Here is a 19,351-nt window from a genome sequence, read left to right on the forward strand (position 1 = left end):
TTGTTGAAACATGAATAAATTTTATTTTTAAGATCCTATGTATTTTGTAACAGACATAGAATGCAAATTTTTATTTAAAAAATATTTGTAGTCCTCATTTATTAATAACATAACTGAGATACTTATTTTATACATTTAAATTATTTTGAGATTTGATAACAGTATTCAGGTACAGTGTAGCCCAGAAATTAAAATATACAAAATAGTTTTAGGAACACATGTATTTTTACCTGTGGATACACTTATAAATCATACAAAGATACATATTTATTTTAAAATAAAGATTTTGACAATGAAACCAGTTCATATAATTTTTACCAATATATGACAAAAATCTTTTATGAAAAAAATAAAAATTGAAGCAAAAAGAACACTCAACTTGTTTTCTAATGTCTTAAAAATTCTATCAATTCTACAAATTGCTATTTCTGTGGATAGAACTATAACTGTTCCCCTCCCATTTTTGTCATGCTTATTATAAAACATAAAAAGTACTCTAAACACAATGAATAGAATTCTTACACTTTTTTAAACCATTTTAATACAAAGGATAGCAATTCAGATCATGTTTTACTTTTCTACTTAAGTTTGTATTGCACTAAAATTATCTTACATGGAAGAACTAGTTGATATGTCATAACATAACACCTTGGAAACATTCTTTGACGTCCACATCTATATTAATGGATATTTCACAGTCCATTTAAATAAATTTTCTAGTATACACCAAATCATCTAACAAAAACAAATCTATAACGCTTATCTGTTTTCAGAGCAAAGATATTCGGTATTTCTTATTACTGCCTTTAGGAATACACTGACTTTAAAAAATACATTTAAATCACTCATAGAAACTAGTAATAACATTTGAGCAATACCTGAAAATTCTTGACTTACTGATGCATCTTTACATGGCTACTTTTCAAATATAACATTTAATTTATTAAAAATGAAGAGAAAAAGTATTTGTCCTTTAATCCAGTGGAGCAGACGTATGAGAAGAGAGATATTGGGAATAATACTTCAATGTTGGTTCCTAAGCTATGTTTTAATATAACTTAAAATTTCAGTTCTCATCATTTTGCTAAAATATAACCAAGACTGTCGATAATAATAACGTATGTTAGAGTCTTTGAAAATCATGATTATAATTAAAAGCTTAGAATAGCATGATAAAACTAATGGCAATCTCTTGAATCCCATTTTAAGTTAGTTCTATTTCCAAGTTAACACTTTAAAATGGTTTCAAATAACCTTACTGATTAGCCAGCATCAGCTTTGGATTTTTTTTGCAGTGTTCCAAGATATAACTTTTGGCATCAAAAAGTATAGCAAGCATTTTTCATTTGGAATGAATAAAAAAATCAAGTACTAAAATACCAGTGGTTCCTGTGACAGGGTTAAATATACCCTTTCAAGTAATGCTTCCCCCTCCCCAATTAAATTAGCATTTAATCTCTCCCTCTGAGAGTTTACTAAGGAAAAGAACTGCAACTTTTTGGCTGTGCCCACAGCATGCAGAAATTCCTGGGCCAGGGATCAAACCTACATCACAGCAGTGACCAGAACCACAGCAGTGGCAACACCGGATCCTTAATCACTAGGCCGCCAGGGACCTCTCATCACGATATTTTTTTTTAATTGAGGTGAAAAAACTGTTTCATAAGTTCATATGTTGTAAAAGCCACTGCTTGAGAAGGAACACAACGAATGTAATTAAGAGATAAACCACGATATAATCCTTTTCGAATTCCATGGTGTCCATAGACATACTTCATAGTCTCCCGCATGGTACTAAAAGAGAATGGTGAAATGATGACACCTTTATGCCCAGTCACGAAGAGACAATTTCAGGATCCATTAACAGCATTTTTATTTTTATTTTTTTGCTTTTTAGAGCCGCACCTGCAGCATATGGAGATTACCAGGTTAGGGGTCTAATCGAAGCTGTAGCTGCAGGCCTACGCCATACCCTAGCAACATGGGATCCAAGCTGTGTCTGCGACCTACACCACAGCTTACAGCAATGCCAGATCTCCAACCCAACTGAGAGAGGCAGGGATCGAACCCTCAACCTCATGGATTCTTGTCGGATTCATTTCCGCTGCACCACAATGGGAATTCCCAGTAAAAGCATTTTTTAAAAGAAGCTAAAATGCCATCTTGAATAGCTTTTGGAAGGCATGTGTAAAAGCATTTTTTAAAAGAAGCTAAAATGCCATCTTGAATAGCTTTTGGAAGGCATGTGTTAAAACAAGTTAAAAATTCACATTAAAATAGCAGTTGATTCCAAATAAGTATAAGCATTATGTACGGAATTTTAGGGCTCATTAATACAATATATTTTGCTTGTATTATGTCTGTGACATTTACTGGCAACACTATTGCATAATAATATTTGAAATACCCATGTAGTCTTTTTTAAAAGCTATGTGGGCAGTTGCCCTTTAAACTCTCATTTCTGCTTAAGTTCTATACTATAACTAGCAGATGGTTATAGAACTATATAACCTTAAGGCTTAAAGGATTATCTTTCAGATTTCAGCAATAAAGACTTTGTTGTTTCAATGTTCTCTCCTTTCAAACCAACACTTTGGGTTTGTCTTTCCCTCTTAAGAGGAAATCTGGATTGAAATCTTCAAAAAATATTTTGAGTGAACAAAGGCAATTCAAGGTCCTAAACAAACATTCTGTTCTTCCCTTGAGGGACAAGACATCACCAATTAAAGAGATGATTCTAAATCTCTATTGATTATCGAAAACTCAAGAGCTGTGCTCTGCAATAATGGTAGCCACTAGCCATATGTGGTTACTGAGCACTTGAAATGGGGAAAGTCCAAAATTGAGATGTGCTGTGAGGGTAAAATAAACTCCGGATTTCAAACACTTAGTATTTTTTTTTTCCCGTCTTCTTTTTACATTTGCACCTGAGGCATGTGGAAGTTCCCGGGCTAGGGGTTGAGTTGGAGCTAGAGCCAATGGCCTACACCATAGCCACAGCAACACGAGATCCAAGCCGGACCCTTAACTCGCTGAGCAAGGCCAAGGATCCAACCTGCATCCTCATGGGGTTCTTAACATGTTGGACCACAATGGGAATTCCAAACACTTAGCATTTTTTTTTTAAAGGATGCAAAATACTGAAATGTTAAAGTGGTAAATTTTAGATATACTAGTTTAAATAAAACATTTTAAAACAATTTCATCTGGCTCTTTTGTGACCATAATATTTTAAATTACACAGCATGGTTCACAATATATTTCTACTTAATGGAGGTGCTCTAAGGCGAAATTTTTTTTCCGGCCATGCCCCCAGCCTGTGTAAGTTCCTGGGCCAGGGATTGCACCCATGCCACTGCAGTGATAACGCTGGATCCTTAACCTGCTAGACCCCCAGGGAACTCCTAAAGTGAAATTTTTAATAGGAGGATTAGGATCTGATTAAATTTTATACAGTTACTAAAGTACACTAGGGGAGATAAAATGAAAGATCTAGACTACTAGTAAGATCATAGTCCTATCTCCCTCATTTCCTAAAGAAAATCAATAATGATAAATGAAGAACTTACAGGCACTTTTCAAATTCTGGAAGAACAGTTCCTAATTGCATTCGCCGGCGTGTTACATCAAATGGGTAGCTAAAAAAAGACAAAAGCACAAGGACATAAAAATGATTTTTAGTTTTCTACTCAGCAATTATTGAATACAAAGCCCTATGTATGTTAGGAAATTATGTATTCCCACACTCTTATTGTTTTGCCTAATTTAGCAGTCAGGACATAGGCACATGAATAAAATCTAACAACAATACAGAGGTCTCCTTGCCTTTGCCTAAGTGGTTCCTTGGGTTCGATGATTCTTCTCTCCCATCTCCCAATACTAAGGTCTATTTATTCCCCAAAGCCAAATTACATGCCACTTCCTGAAGAAATGAACTGGGTGCTTTGCACTGTTATAACTCTAAGATAGGGTTTCTTAACTTTGGCACTATTGCCATTCGGGGTTGGATAATTCTTAGTTGTGGGGGCTGTTCAGTGCACTGAAGGATGTTTAGGTGCATCCTTGGCCTCTATCCTCTAGATGCCAGTAGCACACCCCCTACCAGTTGTAACACCAAAAATGTCTCCAGACATCAATAAATGTCCACTAGAGGCAAAACTGACTCTAGTTGAGAACCACCACCCAAAGAGTATTCAGCAAGTGCCCCTGTATATAGTAGACCAACAAAAATTTCTCCTTTAAAGCTAAAATTAATAATATAGATAATTGCATTTAGAGGTCTAAGAAAATTCTATGTGAAAAGATTCTGTAACTAGGTATGGTGAAGAAAGTTAAGCAGATCTATTGCCATGTTTATTTTTCATTACATACCAATATCAAATTATTGTGTTATATAGACAAAGTAATATAGTATTGCATGTCAATCATACATGAATAAAAAAAATTTTTGAAGACTGCCTAAAATGAAATATATAAAAGTAATTTCATTTAGAACTGAGACGCCAGGTGATTTTTTTGTTTGTTTTTATTTTTGGCTGCACCCACAACATGAAGAAGTTCCAGGCTAGGGACTGAACTCATACCACAGCAGTAACCCAAGCCACTGCAGTAGCAATGCCCTTAACCTGCTGAGCCACTAGGAGCTCCTCAGGTGATTTCTTTTTTAACTTTTGTATTTTCTTACATTGATTACTTATCTTTCGTCCTGTGCTAAACTATCTTATGTACATTACCTCACTCCATCTTTACAATAGTTGCATGAAGTAGGTCCTGTTACCTAAACATTAAGACAGGAGAATTGAGGAGTTCCCATTGTGGCTCGACAGGTTAAGAATCTGAGTAGTATCCATGAGGATGTGGGTTCGATTCCTGACCTCGTTCAGTGGGTTAAAGGATCCAGAGTTGCTATAAGCTTCAGTCTAAGTTGTAGATGCGGCTTGGATCTAGTGTGGCTGTGGTGTAGGCTGGCAGCTACAGCTCCTATTTAACCCCTGGGCTGGGAACTTCCATATGCTACAGGTGCAGCCCTAAAAAGAAAAAAAGAAAAAAATAGATAAGAGAATTGAGTCTTAGAGACATTCTCCATGTCATAAAGCTAGTTTCATATTCAAAGGTCTCATTCACATATATATACATAAACATATATATGAATTCATATATATGTAAGTGATATATGACCAAAAAATTACGTATTTTATATACATTTAAATTTATTAGAAAATAGTTATAATTTTTAAAAAACCTGTGTTCTGGAGTTCCCGTCGTGGCGCAGTGGTTAACAAATCCGACTAGGAACCATGAGGTTGTGGGTTTGATCCCTGGCCTTGCTCAGTGGGTTAAGGATCCGGCGTTGCCGAGAGCTGTGGTGTAGGTCACAGACGCAGCTCGGATCCTGTATTGCTGTGGCTCTGGCATAGGCCGGTGGCTACAGCTCCAATTTGACCCCTAGCCTGGGAACCTTCATATGCCTCAGGAAGCAGCCCTAGAAAGGGCAAAAAGACAAAAAACAAAAAAACCTGGGTACCAACCAAACAGCTTAAGAAATTACAATCCCGGAGTTCCCGTCAGTTTTATAGAAAGACAAAAGACGAAAAAAAAAAAAAAGAAATAACACTACCAATAAATGAAGTATCCTATGCATCTCAATAGCATCTCTATGAATTATCTGTAACATAAAGTGAACATAAAGTGGGGAATAAAGGGACAAAAACCTCAACCTGAAGGATTCAGTTTCTAAGCAGGAAAAGATGTATGTGGATAAGTGGAATTGTTTAATAGAGAGAAAGTTAAGACAAATTACAAGGATCAGAACTAGGGAAATGATGGGAAAGAAAGAAAATAGCATTCCAGGCAATGTTCGTAAGTAAAACATGATGAAAATTAGTTACTATTTAAATATGTACAATGTGGGAGCTCCCGTTGTGGCTCAGTGGGTTAAGAACAGGACTAGTATCCATGAGGATGTTGGTTTGATCCCTGGCCTCACCTGTTGGGTTAAGGATCCGGCATTGCTGTGAGCTGAGGGGTAGGTTGCAAATGCAGCTCGGATCTGATGTTGCTGTGGCTGTAGTAGTGTAGGCCTGAAGCTGCAGCTCCATTTCAACCCCTATCCCAGAAACTTCCATATGCCTTAGGTGCAGCACTAAAAAATAATTTTTTAGTTAAAAAAAAGTAAATATGTACTATGTGAAAAATGATTTCAAGATACTATCAGAATGGCAAGATTAATGGTTATCAATAAGAAATAGGAAAGCTGGGGGCTGAGGACAGACAGGAAAAAGATAAGAAAGTAGTATATGAATTATGGAGTTTGCACTGAGAACAGAAGTCCAAGTAGAAACATTTAAGAGCTTGCTAGAGAAGTAAAAGAGAGTCAGTAATGGAGATTTAAACAGAATTAGTTATCTGTACAGAGGTGACCATTGGAACCATAAAGATAGATGAACTATTTTAAGGAAGAGCAGAGGACTAAACTCTGGCAGGGTCTTTAAAAAAAATCAGTAGAGCTAAGTAGAGGAGGAAGACCTGAATCAGCAAGATACTGAAAAGGGAAGGTTGGGAGGATGACAGCCAAGAGACGGCACTATTGCCAAAACCAAAACAATTAGGAAGATAGAGGTACTGAGAGGAAACACTGGATCTGTTAAGAGTCAGCATGTTCAGAAAATAGTTTAAGAAGAGAAATGGAAAAGACTGATTTTTGAGGACATATGTTGGAAGTGAACAATAAAGAAAAGGGGTAATAAAACCAAGAAGAGAATCAGACTAGCTAGAGGTGATCCTGTTTCTGCAGAGACAAGGTTGCACAGCCATGTTTCTAAAAATAAACAACACACATTTTCATCTTTCCCTTCAATCTAGTATGATCTGCTCCCCCACACAAGTATGGTGAATCTGTCTTCACAAAAGTAACCCTTATTATAAAATCCAGTGAACGCCTTACTTTTCAGTATCTTTTTTTTTTCAGCGGGGGTGGGCGGTGGGGGGTGGAGCGCACTCGTGCCATATGGAAGCTCTGGGGCCTGGAATTGAGTCCAAGCCATAGCTGCAAGCTACATCACAGTTGTGGCAATGCCAAATCCTTAACCTACTGTGCCATAGCAGGAACTCCTCAGTACTCATCTTACTTTTAACTTTTCTCTTTCCACTGGATACTCTGAGTCTTTGTGACACTACTCCTTCTTGTTGTCTTCCTGTTTTTCAGGATACTCCTCAGTCACAGAAAGCTTTCCTTCTTCCTGTTCCTGTAAAGTTCCTGCTTCTTAGTATTTCAGCTTCTCTTTTATCTCATCTACTAAATCTCTCCTGGTCTACGGAAATCCTTTGAAACCACCTTTCCAATTACAATATAATAATACCTTTATCTATGTCCCCAGTACAACTTATATTATTATATAACTCCCTTGCATTTCTACTGTCTTAAGAAGAGCACAGACTTGTTTTTTCTTAGGTGAAATTCCCAATGCCTAGCACATCGTCTGGCACAAAGTACGCCATCAAGATTAAGCACAAGAGAAGGTGTGCCTAAACACACTCACGATAAGTGGCTCAAAGTTCAGAAAACTCATATGGGCATATTCATGAGAACATATGAGATTATATTCAGTGTTTCTTTCTTGCTTTCTTTTTCCTTTCTTTCTTAAAAAAAATCCACAGAGATTGAGTGTGTTCAAACTAATTTGGTCAATTTGGCACTCAGTTATTTATAACATACTTAAAATGCAGGTACATCTGAAAAAAAAGTATCAAACTTATATTTTGCAAGGGATCCTGTGTTTTAATAATCTATTAGAAAAAATAAAATGATTAACCAATGCTGAAAATCAGGATTGGATAAATGTAATTTGACTGAATTAAGTTGATGAAGAAACTTACGATATTGTCTGTGCTATTGCTCCAGCAACACCACCACAAATTAAGTTTATGTGAGTTTTCAAAACTAAGACATTAGGATTGTCTGATGAAGGTCTGCCAAGAAGGGTAGGAGCATGGGAAAGCCCAACACTCTTTAAGGTACCAAAAGTAAAAAATGAAACACCTGAAAAACAAAATATAAATTCACCACGATGCTTAACAGAACATGAGCTGTGAGAAGACACCATTCTTACATAATAACCAATTAACTCATGGAACTAACTATGCATTTCCTGATTTCCAATGTTTGGCTTAATCTAAGATAAAAGATTTAATTAACATTTATAGGTAAACTAAAGATAACGAAGTTTCCACCTATAAAAATTACAGCATTGGTTTTTCACATCTAATTTATGGTTCAGTTCACTGAATAAATGTAGTAGTTGAATATAATGTACCTTATATATAAAGAGAATTAAACAGTTTTCCAGAAATATTAAATTAATGATTAGTAATTTTAAGTAAATATGACATCTTATATTTACAACAACAGTGATGGTGATAATGTAAGGTACAGGCAACAAATTCAGAAGGGATAAACAATTATTTCAACTCTGTCTAATTTTGTCTTCAAGGCAGAGTTATAACCATAAGAGATTCACAAGATACATGGAATCTAATGAACGTTAATTAAGTTATTGATAATGTACACTTAGTGCTTAGTGGATATTTACATGATTTTATAACAGAACCTTTAAAGTCATAAATTAATAAAATCAAAAATAGAAGTGAAGCATTCCTATAACTAAGCATTATTCAAGATATCTTTTTTTTTTTAGTTGGAGTATGGTTGCTTTACAATGCTGTGTTAGTTTCAGGTGTACAGCAATTTTGTCAGATATATATAGACATATATTCATTTTTTTCAGATTCTTTTCCCATATAGGTTATTACAGAATATTGAGTAGAGCTCTAAGATATCTTGATAACTACTAAATTTTGAAAACATATTTTAAAGGATACTTGATGCTTAAGAAAAAATAAGCACTAACAAAAATTTAGTCTAGGATAATACTTCAATTATATACATTTGTTCTTAATATAAAATTCTTATAATCTTACAGTATTTTATAATGATGATATACAATTTTAGGATATTCATATACTTTTACACTTGGGAAATCTACTCTAAGGACTTAAATATAAAAAAGCTCATAAAAAGGAAATTCATAGCAACTTAAACACAGGTAGAAAAAATATATAAATACCTAAATGATGCAGCATGATATTCAGTGAAATATGACACATTTAATAAAACTGTCTGTGAAAAGTATTCAGAAATATGAAAAATATTTGGGAAATAGGGAAAAATTAAGAAAAAAATTATATATATATACACCATAACTGTAAAAAATATATTTCAAAACTTGAAAACTAGGGAGTTCCCTTGTGGCACAGCAGGTTAAGGATTCAGCATTGTCACTGCTGTGGCAAGGGTTCGTCCCTAGTCTGGGAACTTCCACATGCCTCAGGAATGGCCAAGAAAAAAAAAAATTCAATAAACAAACAAACCAAAAGGGAGTTCCCGTCATGGCTCAGCGGTTAACAATTCTGACTAGCATCCATGAGGACACAGGTTCAATCCCTGGCCTTGCTCAGTGGGTTAAGGATCCGGTGTTGCCATTGAGCTGTGGTGTAGGTCGCAGATGTGGCTAAGATTCTGAGTTGCTGTGGCTGTGGCATGTGCCAGCAGTTATAGCTCTAATTCGACCTCTAGCCTGGGAACCTCCATATGCTGCAGGTGTGCCCTAAACAGAAAAAAAAGAAAAAAAGAAAAAAAAAAGCCTGAAAACTAAAACAAAAAATAATTAGAAAGAGAAGCAAATATAGCAAAAAGCTAAAAAATTCTGCTTCTGGAATAATGGAAGTCTAGGTATTCTGAGAGACTTTGTCATTGCAGAAAAACTGTATCCATTGCTGGGCTTACAAAAAAGAAGAGAAGGTCTCCAAGAATGCCTGGCACTACCATCTTCCGAAAATATAATCTGGGACCCTCTTGAGAGTGGCCCATGAAAGAGATGGAGTGACTCTACATTTATGTGCCAATAGCAGCAGAGACATTGAGATGGATCCTGCCACTAGGCCTACAGGAGATGGAATCACTGGATCACAAACTCAGAGATTAAGATCAAGTAATAAGCTAATAATTAAAGACCACAAAGAAAAATCCACACGAAATAAAATACATAAAGACCATCAAGCATAAGAGGAGTTAAATAAATTTATATATTTATAACAGATTGAGGGGGTAAAGATTCAGAAAAATAAGCAAACAACATAGGAAAGGAAAAAAAAACAGAAACAGGAAAGGAAAAGCAACAAGTGGAAATTAATAGCAAGGTAAAGAAACAAGTCCAAATATATCAATAATCACAATAACCACTAGTAGACTAACTAGCAATTAAAAGATTTTACTGACTGGATTAAAAAAATACCCAGCTATATGATGATTAAAAAATCAATATCTAAAATATAAAAACATGAAAAAGTAGAAAATGATAGGATGAAAAAACATATCCCAGGAATTTCTCTCATGGCAGTGGCACAGTAGGTTAAGGATCTGGTGTTGCGACAATTTCAACCTATGGCACCTATGGCTCAGGTCACCTCTCTGACATTGGTTTAACGCCTGGGCCCCAGGAACTTCTGGGTGCCAGAGGCATGGCCCAAAAAATAAATAAATAACAAATTCAAGGGATGCAGCTAAAACAGTACTCAAGGAAAACACTTACATTAAGGGGAAAAAACTCCAAAGGTGAAAATTAACAAGGTGAGCATCCAACTGAAGAATGTAGACCAAAAAAGGTGATAATTAAGACATGAACAAAAGCTATGAAATGGAAAATAAAGGTAAACTAGAGAAGAGAAAGAAAAAGAAAGCCAAAATTGATTCTTTATAAAATCTGATAATTGATAAAGCAAAAATGAAAAAGAATATGACTATAAATAGAACAGATGTGAAAAAATATGTAAGAAAAACATTTTGCCAAGAAAATTGAAAACTCACATAAAACAATCAAGTTCAAAATGGTAAAGAAAGGTAAGAATAGCAAAAAATGACTCACAGAGATAGAAAAGCTGAATATAGAAAATATAACCATTCAAGAAATTAAACAAGTATATAAAAATTAAGTCAACAATGAAAGCTTTCAAAAATTGATAATTGTATGGAGTTCCCGTCATGGCTCAGCTGCTAACAAACCTGACTAGTATCCATGAGGATGCAGGTTCAATCCCTGGCCTCACTCAGTGGGTTAAGGATCTGGCATTGCCATTGAGCTGTGGTGTAGGTTGCAGACATGGCTGGGATTTGGCGTTGCTGTGGCTGTGGCATAGGCTGGTGGCTACAGCTCCAATTAGACCCCTAGCCTGGGAACCTCCATATGCCGTGTATGCAGCCCTAAAAAGACAAAAAGGCAAATAAAAATTTTTTTTGATAATTCTAATCATTTTAACAGTCTTCCTGAGGAGGGAAATGAGGAAATACTCTTCAACTCATTCTATGAGACCTATGTAATATTTTTGTTTTGCTTTTTAGGGCCACACCCGTGGCATACGGAGGTTCCCAGGCTAGGGGTCAAACCGGAGCTACAGCTGCCGGCCTATGCCACAGCCACAGCAACGCTATGTCAAAGGTGAGTCTGCAACCTACACCACAGCTCATGGCAATGCCAGGTCCTTAACCCACTGAGCAAGACTAGGGATTGAACCCACACCCTCATGGATACTAATCAAGTTTGTTACCACTGAGCCATAACAGGAACTCTAGAGACCATGTAATCTTGATACCCAAACCACAAAGGACATTTCAAGAAAATTACAAGTTAATCTCCCTTATGAATACAGCTGTAAAACTTCTAAAATCAATTAGAATATTGAATCCAAAGGATATAAAAGGATCACTACATCATTACCAATTTGGGTTGACATTAGAACATCCATTAAGGTCATTCGTCAAATTAACAGGTTAAATGAGAAAACTATATTATCACCTTAGTAAACGCAGAAACGAGTTTCTGATAAAATCCAACACCAATTCAGACAAAAAAAAATTTTTTTTTGGTCTTTTTTTCTTTTAGGGCCCCACCCGCAGTATATGGAGGTTCCCAGGCTAGGGGTCTAATTGGAGCTGTAGCTGCCAGCCTATGCCACAGCTGCAGCAACTTGGGATCCAAGCCATGCCTGTGACCTATACCACAGCTCATGGCAACGCCAGATCCCTAACCCACTGACCAATGCCAGGGATCACACCTGCATCCTCATGGATTCTAATCGGGTTCGTTAACCGCTGAGCCACAACAGGAACTCCCAGACAAAAACTCTTAACCAAATTTCTTCAACTGATAAATGGCATATACTACAGTAAACATTATGCTTAATAAGTATTAGAAACATTGCCTTTAAAATCAGTAACAGGTCAAAAGGCCCAGAATGATCACTTTTTTTTTACTGCTGCACTAGGTCCTTAGCTAGTACAATAAGATATACATAATTAGACAAAGAAATAAGGACTGGAAGGGAACTAAGAAAAATGATGTTATTTTATAGGATGTATTTATCTACAGTAAATCCAAAGCATTGACAAGTAACATGGTGGCTGGCTATAATATCAACAAGTAGAATAATGGCTAGCTATAAAATCATATGAAAATGCAATCAAGAAATACTGAAAGCATAATTTTCTAAATGATAGGATAAAGCTTAGAAGAGGATATGAATATATCTAACAAAAACGTCCAAGATCTCTATATGCAATTTCATTCAGAATTCCAATACGTATTTTTGTGCAAATCAGAAACTGATTCTGAAATGTGTGGAATGGTAAAATATCTGTAGTCCTTACATTCCTAAAAAAAGGAAGCATAAAGTCAAGGGACTTGTCCGACCAAATACAAAGACTTACTACAAAACTGCTCTCTATTACTGTTTTAAGAAGTAGCTGCAGGAAGTTCCCATGTGGCTTAGCAGATTAGATTCCTGGCCTGGGAACTTCCACATGCTGTGGGCATAGCCAAAAAAAAAAAAAAAAAAAAAGAAGTAGCACTAGAGATCCCTGGAGATAAGAGAAATTATTTAATAAATGGTTATCCTTAAGGAGGAAAAAAAGTAATTCTGGACAGATTAGGGCCTTAAATATAAAATGTTAAACTTTGAAATCATTCCTACGAGAAAATAAAAAACCAAGATTTTGCCAAATTTGAAACATACCTGCATATGGAGCCATTCCTAATATCGTAGGCATCAGGCCTCTGTAAAATCCAAGGAAACCACCTTCCTTTTGAGTGAAGAAAAATTAGAGGTGAAATCACATTGGGCTCATTATGATAAATACAAAAGAACAGGAGTTCCCGTCGTGGCACAGTGGTTAACGAATCCGACTAGGAACCATGAGGTTGCGGGTTCAGTCCCTGCCCTTACTCAGTGGGTTGACGATCCAGCGTTGCCGTGAGCTGTGGTGTAGGTTGCAGACGCGGCTCGGATCCCACGTTGCTGTGGCTCTGGCGTAGGCCGGTGGCTACAGCTCCGATTCAACCCCTAGCCTGGGAACCTCCATATGCCGCAGGAGCGGCCCAAGAAATAGCAATAGCAACAACAACAACAACAACAACAAAAGAACAAAAGTATACATTATAACGGAAGAATTATTCTGGGAACCAAACTGAAACAGATGTGTTTTCATAATTATTATTAATATCAATAATTATAAAGAAAAGAATAACTATTTAGACAACATTCAAAATATCTGCCTAAATATAAAAGAACACGCTACAGATAAAAAAAGTAAATATGAAATACCTTTGCATAAATTGTTTTGAAGGCATGAATAATTCCTGTATAAGTGTGTTCCCCTTTAACCTGGAATGCTAGGCGTACTCTAACCATGTCAAGAGGGTAAGTGCAGATAACTGCTGTCATACCTGAAAAGAAAGCAGAAACTTAAATGTGTAACAATTATACATATAATATATATACATATATGTAAGAATTGTATATTCCCAGGTAAAATATCAGAAAACGAAAACTGACTATCTCCATAGCACTAGGAAGGATATTTGACTTTTTGCTTGTTTTCTCTAATCCTAAAATGGAGAGATGCTTTACCTACCTGAGGAATTCTTTCTTTCTTTTTTTTTTCTTGATGGGAACTCCGAGGAATTCTTATAAAAATACAATAAAGGGGGAGTTCCTGTTGTGTAGCAGCAGAAACGAATCCAACTAGGAATCATGAGGTTGAAGGTTTGGTCCCTGGCCTCACTCAGTAGGTTAAGGATCTGGAATTGCCGTGAGCTGTGGTGTAGGTCACAGAGGCGGCTTGGACCCCGAGTTGCCATGGCTGTGGTGTAGGCCGGCAGTTGTAGCTCCAATTAGACCCCTAGCCTGGGAACCTCCATATGCCACGGGTGTGGCCCTAAAAAGCAAAATGAACACATACATACATACAATAAAGGCATTTTTAGCTGCAGGTGTGGCCAAAAAAGAAAAAAATGTAAAAAATAAAGGCATTTGTTAAAAAAAATTCAAATCATTACCGTTATTTTCTTTTTAAAATTTAGGTAAATATGTTTCTAAATATAATGAATCCAATGTCACAGAAACAATTTGTTTTAGGGATAAAATCTAGCAATTTTATATTATTAATTTCCATATTTTCATCAATAGATGATTTCAAATTCCATAACTCGCCAGCTGAGTATTTTTTATTTTAATATTTTTTTATTGAGGTACAGTTGATAGGAGTTTTTTGTTTGTTTTGGCCACACCCATGGAATGTGGAAGTTCCTGGGCCAGGGATGGAAGCCTCACCACAGTACTGACAAAGCTGGCTCTTTAACCACTGCGCCATCAGGGAACTCCATGAGTTATTTTTTATTTTATTTTTTTATTTAATTTATTTTTTATTTATTTATTTTTTGTCTTTTCTAGGGCCACACCCATGGCATATGGAGGATCCCAGGCTAGGGGTCTAATCAGAGCTATAGCTGCCAGACTACGCCAAAGCCACAGCAACGTGGGATCCAAGCCATGTCTGTGACCTACACCACAGCTTACAGCAACACGGGATCATTAACCCACTGAGTGAGGCCAGGGATTGAACCCGCAACCTCACGGTTCCTAGTCAGATTCGTTAACCACTGAGCCATGACGGGAACGCCAGTTATTTTTTAAATTAAAATAATCTTCTGGGAGTTCCCACTGTGGCCCAATGGGTTGCAACTGTGGCTCAGATCTGATCCCTAGACCAGGAAATCTATATGCCACAGGGGGCCAAAAAAGAAAAAAAAAAAATTTCTGTTTTTGTAAAGTACCAAAGAAATGTATGTTCAAGATAGGAAAATCAGAAAATATAGAAAATTAAAAAATTTAAAATACGAGTTTCCTTGTGGTGCAGTAGGTTAAGGATACAGTGTTGTCAACACAGCCAGCTCAGGTTGCTGCACCCATGGGAAAAAAAATTAGGAGTTCCTGCTGTGACACAACAGTATGAATGGTGTCTCTGAAGAAGCAGGGATGTGGGTTCAACCCCCAGCCCTGCACAGTGAGTTAAGGATCTGGTATTGCTGCAACTATGGCACAGGTCAAAACTCCAGCTCAGATTTGATTCCTGGCCTACCAACTCCATAGGCTGCAAGGCAGCCAAAAAAGGAAAAAAAAAAAAAAGGAAAAAAATAAAAGAAACAGATTTAAATATATATATTCATTCCCCAATAACAATCACCTAAATATATAATGTTTCAAACCTTTTATTTTATTTTACTTTATTTTATTTTTATTTTTTATATTTTTTTGGTTTTTTCTAGGGCCGAACCTGCGGCATATGGAGGTTACCAGGCTAGGGGTCGAATCAGAGCTGTAGACGCCAGCCTACGCCACAGCCACAGCAACGCAGGATCTGAGCTGAGTCTGCAACCTACACCATAGCTCATGGCAATGCCAGATCCCTAACCCACCGACCAAGGCCAGGAATCAAACCTACAACCTCATGGTTCCTAGTTAGATTCGTTAACCACTCAGCCACAATGGGTACTCCTATGTTTTTATTTTTTTATTTTTGGCTGCACCTATGGCTTGTGGAAGTTCCCAGGCCAAAGGTCAAACCCACACCACTGCAGTCACCTGAGCCTCTGCAAACGACAACACCAGAACTTAACCCACTGAGCCACAAGGGAACTCCAAAAACATACCATTTTTAATTACAGTAAATATAAAATTTCCAGACTTACGTTCAAAGACCACCAAAGGTACAAGAGCAAAGATACCAAATATAAATAAAATTAACCAGAATATTCATTTCAACTGCTTAAAATCATAAAAACAAAATGTAAATTATAATTATTTAAACATGGTAATAAAAATAGAAATATTGGATAACAGAAGCACTAGTTTTATCCATAATAGCTAAAATTTTTAAAAACTTTTTTTCTGGAGTTCCCATCGTGGCTTGGCGATAATGAACCCAAGTTGGATCTATGAGGCTGTGAGATCCATCCCTGGCCTCATTCAGTGGGTTAAGGATCCACTGTTGCCTTGAGCTGTGGTACAGGACGCAGATGCAACTTGAATCTGGCATTGCTGTGGCTGTGGCATAGGCCGGCAGCTATAGCTCCAATTTGATCCCTAGCCTGGGAACTTCCATATGGCATGGATGAGACCATTGGAAAAAAAAAAAAAAAAGACCAAAAAAAGCATTATGAAAGAGTTGTGTTGTGGCACAGAGGGTTTTAAGGATCTAGCTCTGTCACTGGAGCAGCCCAGGTCACTGATGTAGTTCAGGTTTGATCCTTGGCCTGGGAACTTCTGCATGCCAAAACAAACAAACAAAAAAAGCATTATGGACATCAGTTTTGAAAAGTCTATCAAAAATTAAACATATATATCACTTTTTTTTTAAGAGTTTTTTGTTTTTGGCCTTTTGTCCTTTCAGGGCCACACTCGCAGCACATGGAGGTTCCCAGGCCAGGGGTCCAATTGGAGCTACAGCTGCCGGCCTATGCCAGAGCCACAGCAACACCAGATCTGAGCCTCATCTGTGACCTACACCACAGCTCATGGCAAAGCCATATATTTAACCCACTGGGGGAGACCAGGGGTCGAACCCGCCAACCTCATGGTTCCTATGACACAATGGAAACTCCTAAATACATATATCCTTTGATAGATAATTTCCCTTCTCAAAATTTAATCTACAGATAGAGTCACACAAGTACAATGTGTTTTTGTGGGAAAAAAAAATTGAAAATATCCCGGGAGCTCCTGTGGTTGCACAGTAGAAACACATCCTACTAGGAACCATGAGGGTGTGGGTTAGATCCCCGACCTCACTCAATGGGTTGAGGATCTGGCATTGCTGTGAGCTGTGCTGTAGGTCGGATCTGCCATTGCTGTGGCTGTGGTATAGGTCGGCATCTACAACTCGGATTAGATCCCTAGCCTGGGAACGTCCATATGCTGTGGGTGAGGCCCTAAGAAAAGACAAAAGACAAAAAAAGAAGAAAGAAAGAAAGAAAGAAAAAGAATATATTCCAAATGTCAGTCAATAGGGGACTGAGTAAATGAATAAGGGTACATTCTTACCTTGGAATATAACACAGTTCTTTACAAAAATAAGAAAGATCTATGTACTGATACAGAAAAGAATATTGAGATAACTGTAAAAGAAAACTTCTAATCTTACAGAACATTTTTGGAGAAAAGCATACATAAGAAAGAGCTAAGGACTGTACTCAATATTCTGTAATAACCACATTATATGGGAAAAGAAGAAAAAGAACGGATATACATATATGTATAACTGAATCACTTTGCTACATGCCTCAAAGTAACACAACATTGTAAATACTCCAACGTAATTTTTTTTTAATTTATAAAAAAAGAAACAAGAACCTGCTAACAGTGATTGCATCTAAGGAGTGGAACTATTTTCATTCTATAGGAATATGTATTACCATAGCCATTACAATTTTTAAAATATTTTTGAAAGAAAAAAATAAACATTTCCAGAAGTAGAACTGTCAAAGGGAACATATGTTTTTCACATAGTTGTAAGTTTAGATTATTCCTTACCAGTTCCTACCATAAAACACTCTGAGTTGGAATGTTAATGATTCTTTGCATGACTAAACATAGGAAGATAAAAAATGTGTGCTACTTAATGTCACACATATTACTTAAAGCAAATCGAGTATTTTAATAGAAAATTGATTTGCAGAAATAAAATATACCCACTCTTCTTACCTGCCAGGGATCCAGCCATTAATCTGTGCACATGACCAGAAACTCCCAGCTTCGTAGTAATTAACTAGAAATCAAAAACATCAAATTGAATGAGATATTTAAAAAATATTGCCAATTTCACTGTTTAATAATGAAGACATTTCATTAGAGTTACAGAACTAGTAAAAATTAAAATCAGTATTGAATGTGAGTGAAATGAGCACAACTATACAAAGCTGGGCAGTGTTTCATTGCATGGAAAGGAGATCAGGTGCTCCCCCTGCAGCATCTGCTCTAATTATGCACTTTTACAGAAACATCTTGCCAAAGATACTATCCTACACATTGAAGACAACAAATACCTAAAGTGTGAATGGGAGTGGCAGGGATAATGTGTTACTATAGAAAATGAAGTTTTTGTGGTTTTTTTTTTTTTTGGCTTTTTAGGGCCACACCTGCAGCATATGAAATTCTCAGGCAAGGGGTCCAATCGGAACTGTACCTGCCAGCCTACGCCACAGCCACAACAACGGGGGATCTGAGCCGTTGTCTGTGACCTATACAGCAACACCAGATCCTTAACCCACTCAACGAAGCCAAGGATCACACCTGCATCCTCATGGTTCCTAGTCAGACTCATTTCCCCTGAGCCATGATGGAAACTCTTAACAAGGATCTTTTTTTTGCTGCACCCTAGGCATGTGGAAATTCCCAGGCCAGGGATCGAACCAACACCGCAGTAGTGACGTAAGCACTAGCAGGGACAACATCAGGCCTTAACCTACTGAACCACCAGGGAACCCCTGGGGGCCTTTTTAATAAGGACATTAATTCCTTTAATCAACCTCCTAAAAGTCCACCTCTAATCACCATCACTGGGAATTAGTTTTCAACACATGAATTTTATTGGGACACAAACAATCTATAGCAGGAGTTCCCACCATGGCTCAGCGGAAACAAATCTGACTAGCATCCATGGGTTCGATCCCTGGCCTTGCTCCGTGGGTCAAATATCCACCATTGCCATGAGCTATGGTGTAGGTTGCAGATGTGGCTCAAATCCCCCAGTGGCTGTGGCTGGCAGCTACAGCTCTGATTTGACCCCTAGCCTAGGAACCTCCATGTGTCTCAGGAGCGGCCCTAAAAAGATCAAAAAAAAAAAAGAAAGAAAGAAAATAAAGTTTTAATATATGATGGCATCAATTCTATCTGCCTAACTAGCTTA

At 37.0% G+C, this 19,351-nt stretch overlaps 1 protein-coding gene across 2 annotated transcripts in view; it reads right to left on the reverse strand.

Moving 5' to 3' along the window:
- SLC25A16 (solute carrier family 25 member 16) overlaps positions 1-19,351 on the reverse strand; it is a 33,951-nt gene continuing 14,600 nt past the window's right edge. For both annotated transcript variants that reach the window (XM_047761686.1, XM_047761685.1), the window contains 6 exons: positions 18,148-18,211; positions 13,711-13,832; positions 13,123-13,189; positions 7,876-8,038; positions 3,570-3,638; positions 1-1,794 (listed from right to left, as the gene is read on the reverse strand). In XM_047761686.1, the coding sequence (XP_047617642.1) occupies positions 1,638-1,794; positions 3,570-3,638; positions 7,876-8,038; positions 13,123-13,189; positions 13,711-13,832; positions 18,148-18,211 (642 nt within the window). In that variant the 3' untranslated portion in view covers positions 1-1,637. The remainder of the gene's footprint in view (positions 1,795-3,569; positions 3,639-7,875; positions 8,039-13,122; positions 13,190-13,710; positions 13,833-18,147; positions 18,212-19,351) is intronic.

The sequence above is a fragment of the Phacochoerus africanus genome, chromosome 15, assembly GCF_016906955.1.
Source record: "Phacochoerus africanus isolate WHEZ1 chromosome 15, ROS_Pafr_v1, whole genome shotgun sequence".
In the NCBI taxonomy this organism is placed as follows: Eukaryota; Metazoa; Chordata; class Mammalia; order Artiodactyla; family Suidae; genus Phacochoerus; species Phacochoerus africanus.